This window comes from Centroberyx affinis, unplaced genomic scaffold (assembly GCF_046629955.1).
Source record: "Centroberyx affinis isolate AG114_WGS23_722 - 3 ecotype Tasmania unplaced genomic scaffold, CSIRO-AGI_Caff_v1 ptg009792l_1, whole genome shotgun sequence".
NCBI lineage: Eukaryota > Metazoa > Chordata > Actinopteri > Beryciformes > Berycidae > Centroberyx > Centroberyx affinis.
Window position 1 is genome coordinate 1 of NW_027284639.1, and position 8,216 is coordinate 8,216.

General features: G+C 45.2%; 1 protein-coding gene across 1 annotated transcript; it reads left to right on the forward strand.

The window, feature by feature from the left end:
* Positions 1-430: 430 nt before the first annotated feature.
* On the forward strand, positions 431-7,590 carry LOC139640561 (alanine--tRNA ligase, mitochondrial-like; the record flags this gene model as incomplete). The annotated part of the gene is made up of 6 exons (XM_071514732.1): positions 431-564; positions 1,402-1,593; positions 2,031-2,175; positions 4,768-4,913; positions 6,900-7,008; positions 7,552-7,590. Coding segments are annotated over exons 1-6 (762 nt in total), but the record flags the coding sequence as incomplete, so codon positions are not given.
* Between the last annotated feature and the right edge of the window lie 626 nt (positions 7,591-8,216).

An 8,216-nucleotide genomic window follows, 5' to 3' on the forward strand; every position in this document is an offset into this window, starting at 1 on the left:
CTCTCTGTCTCTCTCTCTCTCTCTCTCTCTCTCTCTCTTCTCTCTCTTCTCTCTCTCTCTCTCTCTCTCTCTCTCTCTCTCTCTCGTCTCTCTCTCTGTCTCTCTCTCTCTCTCTCCTCTCTCTCTCTCTCTCTCTCTCTCTCTCTCTCTGTCTCCCTCTCTGTCTCACTCTCTCTCTCTCTCTCTCTCTCTCTCTCTCTCTCTCTCTCTCTGTCTCTCTCTGTCTCTCTCTCTCTCTCTCTCTCTCTCTCTCTCTCTGTCTCTCTCTCTGTCTCTCTCTCTCTCTCTCTCTCTCTCTCACTCTCTCTCTCTGTCTCCCTCTCTGTCTCACTCTCTCTCTCTCTCTGTCTCTCTCTCTCTCTCTCTCTCTGTCTCTCTGTCTCTCTCTCTCTCTCTCTCTCTCTCTCTCTCTCTACAGGAGGAGGCCTGCTCCATGGCCTGGAGTCTCCTCACAGAGCATTATGGGATACGTCCGGACAGACTCTATGTGTCTTACTTTGCGGGAGACGCCGCCTCGGGGTTACCAGCCGACGAGGAGACTCTTCAGATCTGGCTGGACATCGGGTACGTTCGGCTCCTGAGAGCAGGATGGGTTCAGTGAAGAACTTTGGAAGTTCAGTATTGACACAGAAAGTCTTAAAGGAGGAAAAACCCCGAGAGCTGCTGGTTCAACCTGTAGTTTGAACTGAGCTGAGCACTTTACTTTTATTAATGTGGCACAGGATTTACTTCTATTTTGGCCTGTGCACAAAATACTACGACTACTACTACTATTACTACTATTACTACTATTACTACTATTACTACTATTACTACTATTACTACTATTACTACTATTACTACTATTACTACTATTACTACTAGTACTTCTGCTGTTGACAAAATGTACTTATTGTAAATCGCTTTGGACAAAAGTGTCTGCTAAATGACATAATGTAATGTAATTTTCTACTGCTGTGGATACAACTATTACTACAGATACTACTATTACTACTCTTACTGCTAGTACTTCTTCTACTGCTACTTCTACTACTAGTACTACTACTGTTACTACTACTATTACAACTAGTACTAGTTTTCTGCTGCTACAGATACTACAGCTATTACTGCTAATACTGCTGGTAGTTTTTATCTAAATAAACAAATCCAGGGAAAACAGAAGGCAGCACAAGATGAAAGGATAAGAATAAAGGATAAAACAATACAATAGTAAATCAATCAATCAATAAAACGTTATAGATATAGCACCTTTTGTGCAAAGTTGCAAAACAAAGAGTTTAACAAGATAGGAAGATAAACAGATACAACACAATAATGAAAATCAGAATAATATATTAATTGTAATAATAATGATAGTGATGGTGTGATGTGGACTAAGTGACAGCAGCTGTGGGTCCTCAGGGTTCCTGCGGAGCGCCTGCTGCCGTTCGGCCTGCAGGAGAACTTCTGGGAGATGGGGGACTCGGGCCCCTGTGGCCCCTGCACCGAGATCCACTACGACCACCTGGGAGGCCGCAACGCCGCCCCGCTGGTCAACACAGACTGTCCTGATGTGGTGGAGATCTGGAACCTGGTCTTCATGCAGTACAACAGGTGCACCCATACATCTGGATAACTGGAACAGCACAAGACACATAGGACCAGTGCAACACACACACAGGACAGTTTGACACACATGAAACCAGTACAACACACATGAAACCAGTACAACACACATGAAACCAGTACAACACACATAAAACCAGTAGAACACACATGAAACCAGCAGAACACACATGAAACCAGTACAACACACACATAGGACAGTTTGACACACATGAAACCAGTACAACAGACATGAAACCAGCAGAACACACATGAAACCAGTACAACACACACATAGGACAGTTTGACACACATGAAACCAGTATGACACACACAAACCCAGTACAACACACACAGTTCTAGGTTGTACTGGTCAGCTCCCAGTATGAAGGTGTGTATCTCCAATGACCGGTGTGTGTGTGTGTGTCTGGTCTGTCCTGTGTCAGGGAGGCGGACCGCAGCTTGCGCCCCCTGCCCCAGCTGAGTGTGGATACTGGGATGGGACTGGAGAGACTGGTGAGCGTCCTGCAGGGGAAACGATCCAACTACGACACCGACCTGTTCAGCCCACTGATGACCGCCATGCAGCAGGTAGGCACCAAAACACCAAAACACCTAAACACCAAAACACCAAAACACCATGCAGCAGGTAGGCACCAAAACACCAAAACACCATGCAGCAGATAGGCACCAAAACACCTAAACACCAAAACACCTAAACACCATGCAGCAGGTAGGCACCAAAACACCAAAACACCTAAACACCTAAACACCATGCAGCAGGTAGGCACCAAAACACCTAAACACCATGCAGCATGTAGGCACCAAAACACCAAAACACCATGCAGCAGGTAGGCACCAAAACACCAAAACACCATGCAGCAGGTAGGCACCAAAACACCAAAACACCATGCAGCAGGTAGGCACCAAAACACCTAAACACCATGCAGCAGGTAGGCACCAGAACACCAAAACACCAAAACACCTAAACACCAAAACACCTAAACACCATGCAGCAGGTAGGCACCAAAACACCTAAACACCATGCAGCAGGTAGGCACCTAAACACCAAAACACCATGCAGGTAGGCACCAAAACACCATGCAGCAGGTAGGCACCAAAACACCAAAACACCATGCAGCAGGTAGGCACCAAAACACCTAAACACTATGCAGCAGGTAGGCACCAGAACACCAAAACACCAAAACACCTAAACACCAAAACACCTAAACACCATGCAGCAGGTAGGCACCAAAACACCTAAACACCATGCAGCAGGTAGGCACCTAAACACCAAAACACCATGCAGGTAGGCACCAAAACACCATGCAGTAGGTAGGCACCAAAACACCTAAACACCTAAACACCAAAACACCATGCAGTAGGTAGGCACCAAAACACCAAAACACCATGCAGTAGGTAGGCACCAAAACACCAAAACACCATGCAGTAGGTAGGCACCAAAACACCAAAACACCATGCAGTAGGTAGGCACCAAAACACCATGCAGCAGGTAGGCACCAAAACACCTAAACACCAAAACACCATGCAACAGGTAGGCACCAAAACACCAAAACACCAAAACACCTAAACACCATGCAGCAGGTAGGCACCAAAACACCAAAACACCAAAACACCATGCAGTAGGTAGGCACCAAAACACCAAAATACCATGCAGCAGGTAGGCACCAAAACACCTAAACACCCTGCAGCAGGTAGGCACCAAAACACCAAAACACCTAAACACCATGCAGCAGAGGCACCAAAACACCATGCAGCAGGTAGGCACCAAAACACCAAAACACCATGCAGCAGGTAGGCACCAAAACACCTAAACACCATGCAGCAGGTAGGCACCAAAACACCAAAACACCTAAACACCAAAACACCTAAACACCATGCAGCAGGTAGGCACCAAAACACCTAAATACCTAAACACCATGCAGCAGGTAGGCACCAAAACACCTAAACACCATGCAGCAGGTAGGCACCAAAACACCTAAACACCATGCAGCAGGTAGGCACCAAAACACCTAAACACCAAAACACCTAAACACCATGCAGCAGGTAGGCACCAAAACACCTAAACACCTAAACACCAAAACACCATGCAGCAGGTAGGCACCAAAACACCAAAACACCATGCAGCAGGTAGGCACCAAAACACCTAAACACCATGCAGCAGGTAGGCACCAAAACACCTAAACACCAAAACACCTAAACACCATGCAGCAGGTAGGCACCAAAACACCTAAACACCATGCAGCAGGTAGGCACCTAAACACCAAAACACCATGCAGGTAGGCACCAAAACACCATGCAGTAGGTAGGCACCAAAACACCTAAACACCAAAACACCTAAACACCAAAACACCATGCAGTAGGTAGGCACCAAAACACCAAAACACCATGCAGTAGGTAGGCACCAAAACACCAAAACACCATGCAGTAGGTAGGCACCAAAACACCAAAACACCATGCAGTAGGTAGGCACCAAAACACCATGCAGCAGGTAGGCACCAAAACACCTAAACACCATGCAGTAGGTAGGCACCAAAACACCATGCAGCAGGTAGGCACCAAAACACCTAAACACCAAAACACCAAAACACCTAAACACCATGCAGCAGGTAGGCACCAAAACACCAAAACACCATGCAGTAGGTAGGCACCAAAACACCAAAATACCATGCAGCAGGTAGGCACCAAAACACCTAAACACCCTGCAGCAGGTAGGCACCAAAACACCAAAACACCTAAACACCATGCAGCAGTTAGGCACCAAAACACCTAAACACCAAAACACCATGCAGCAGGTAGGCACCAAAACACCTAAACACCAAAACACCTAAACACCTAAACACCATGCAGCAGGTAGGCATCAAAACACCAAAACACCATGCAGCAGGTAGGCACCAAAACACCTAAACATCATGCAGCAGGTAGGCACCAAAACACCAAAACACCATGCAGCAGGTAGGCACCAAAACACCAAAACACTATGCAGTGGATAGGCATCAAAACACCTAAACACCAAGAGACCATACAGGAGATAGGGACCACCAAACACCAAGACACCAAAATACCAAGGTAACAAAACACCAAGAGGGTCCTGTGATGAATTTGCTCAGATTAGGATATGTAGAGAGTTATTGACGAGTGATTGGCTCTTGTGTTCCTCAGCGGTCCCGGGTCGGGGCGTACCGCGGCCGGACGGGCGGGGCGGACGAGGGGCGGGTGGACATGGCGTACCGCGTGGTGACCGACCACGTCCGCACGCTGACCGTCTGCATCGCCGACGGAGTTCACCCCGGCATGTCCGGACCAGAGTGAGGCTCACCGACACTTCACCACCGAACCAGTCCACCTTCAGCTCAGTCTCCATGATGCAGCAACACTGGAGAACTGTCTGTTAGTTCATAGAGCAGAGAACTGAATCAGGCTGCGGCCACACTGACCGACTGACCGTCTGTCTGTCTGTTGTCTCTGTTCAGTTCAGCTCATCTCCACTGACAGCTGTCTGTTGTCTGTCTGTTGTCAGACAGACTGATGACACTCTGTCTGTCAGGTTTCCAACCGTTTTGACGACAGAAAGTTCAACCAGCTGAAGTTTTTCTGTGTTTAAATCTTTGTTATTGAGGAAGCGTCGTAAAATACATTCAGTTTTACAGATTTGTCCTCGCTTTAGAGTTAGAGACAGAACAAACAAACAAAGAGAAAAGAAGATAAAAGAAAAAACAAAACAAAAACAAAGACATGTATACAACTATCCCCTTATCCCACCCCCCTCCCACCTTCCCGGGACTTTACATCTTGTCACACCAAAGGGGGCCATCAATATTGTCCAACTGATCAGTTTGAGTTATCAATGTATTGGAGAAGGGGCCAGATCCTGTTGAACTGTTTCAGTTTATTTAATAGCGAGAACCGTATTCTCTCCAGGTGAGAAAGTTTTACCATTTCTTCCAGCCATAACTTGACAGGCGGGAGAACTTTTTCAAACGTACAAACGTAGGAACGCCTCTGATTGGCTGAACGGACGCTGACGAATCTGTCCGTTCAGCCAATCAGATCATTCCTAAGTTTGTTCTGTAGAATCTGGGATGACTGGAGGTTTCCAGTAGAGTCTGTTCCTTCTTGTTTCTTGTCACAGTGTTATGAGTGAAGCTTCCTGTGTTTCTGCCTCTGCTCCATGTTGACGCTCCAAACAGCCGGCGGACAGAAATCTATCTGTCAGTAATTCTGTCAGTTGTCTGAAGCCTGAGCAACAGACAGCAAGCTGCTGCTCACCACACAATGCTGAGTTGATTAAAGAGGTGATTGGACAAAAAGTTGTTGTGTTCAAGGAGAGAAATGAAAACCGTTCAGATGCTGCTGGATGTTAGTTTGTCCTCCTTGCAGCAGAACTCCTTCAGTGTTTCAGGATGTGCCTCCTGGGTAAAGTCCACACAGAAAGCACTGAGTCTGACGTGAACAAATCTGAGAAACCATAACTCCATTTAGAACGTTTAGTGGAAAAACAAAACAGTCACAGACTAACAAGCATCAAATCATTTTCTCTCGGTCAAAAAACTGTTGCTCTGAGTCTGATGTCAGTGACGTCAGTGTAAAGGAGCATTTCAACTACTTGGAATCTATCAGGCTATAGGCCTGCATAAGAAACTATAGGGAATCTAATGTTCTATAATAATCAACAAATATGACTATAGTACAAATTAACTATTCAATATCACTAGTATTTCAATTAACATTATTAGCTATCAACATTATTTCAAATATACAAATTACAAATATATCAAAATATCTTTTTCCCTAGAATGGCTCTTACACTCCTGTTCTAAACATGTAGAGTTTGAGTCTCTGTTTTAGTTTCCCATCAGTCTGTTCAGTCCGGCTGCTGCAGCAGGGACAGAGGCTGGTGAACTGTGGAGTTTTGGGATTGAGACCGTTTCCTGCCGTGGGTGGTTCTCAACGTGGGGTCCGGGGACCACCAGGGGTCCTTGAGGGGGTTCCGGGGGGGTCCCCAGCAAATTGATGAATTGTTAAACTTCAGCATTATTCCATTTACAAGAAGTGAACACAGTTAGAGAATGTAGAAGAAAGATTATTTTGAGAATGATCATGATCATAGTTTCTCTGTTATCTCTCTACCTAAAATACAGACAGTCATGGAATTCTAAACTAAATCATATCTGACAATAGATAGATGTTCAGATTTGGGTCAGAGACAAAATCTCATTGTGTGTGTGTGTGTGTGTGTGTGTGTGTGTGTGTGTGTGTGTGTGTGTGTGTGTGTGTGTGTGTGTGTGTGTCAGGTTGGTGTTGCGGAGGATTCTGCGGCGGGCGGTGCGGTTCAGTGCTGAAGTGCTGCAGGCTCCCCAGGGAGCGCTGGCCAGCCTGGTTCCCACCGTCGCCCACATCCTGGTAAGATGGCCACCGTGACGTTGGCCCCGCCCACCGCTGCAACCACTTCCCATAATCCATCTGTTTCATCCTCCTCTTCATCCTCTTCCTCCTCCTCTTCCTTCTCCCTTTGTTGTTCTCCATTCTTTGTTTTTCTTCCTCTTCTTCCTTCCTTCCTCTTCCCTTCTTCTTCCTTTTTTCTTCTTCCTACTTTTTCTACCTTTCCTTATTTCTTCTTTCTATTTCTTCATCTTTGCAATTCATCTTCTTCCTTTTCCTTGTTCTGTCTTGCTCCTTTTCCTTTCCTCTTCCTTCTTTTCCTTCTATTTCTTTGCCTTCATCTTCTTCATTCTTTGTCTTCCTACTATTTCATCTTCAGTGTTAGTGCTGTAGCTTCATAGCTGAACCACAGGCTGCACAATATTGACACAAAAATCATCACATTGTGATTCTTTTGCTGATTTGTTTTTCAAGTTGTTGCTTTTAATTTGGTCAGATTGATTCTCTCTGAGAGTCTGTGACTGATTGGCTGGCTGATTGATCTGATTGGCTGTCTGTTGGCAGGGTGATGCGTATCCTGAGCTGCACAGAGAGACAGACCGGGTGAGTCTTTCTAACCATCTGGACCGGCTGGACACAATCCACATGCTTTACACCTTCACTGAATGTTGTTTTCTGTCAATATCAAGTCCGGTCCTTCAGGGAAGAGTGATGATCGGCTTAAAACTCTGAAGTAGGGCCGGGCGATAATTCAATATTATCATTTATCGTCTTTCAGTGAAATCATATCGTGATGATATGGTGATTTTGGGATATCCAGACGCATAATTCTGCTGTCTAAATTGATGGTAACAAGCAAATTTTATTTATAAACTGACAAAATGAGGTATGGTAGGAAAATTATTTGAAAATTTCAGTTCAGTTTGACGTCACACCTAACGTAAACATTCAGTTCAATGGGATGAACATTAATTTGATTATTTAATGTGATTTTGCGTATGTGAGCTATATTGTGATATATATCAATATTGAAAAATATCCTTGATGATTATCGTGATATTGATTTCAACCATATTGCCCAGCCCTACTCTGAAGGAAATGTTAAATATCTAAAGTACAGCAGGTTTCTCATTCTGCCGTCACTTCCTGTTGTTGGCTGCAGTGTAGAGCTGTAACGATTAATCGATTAATCGATTAATCGATTAGTTGTCAACTATTAAATTAATCGG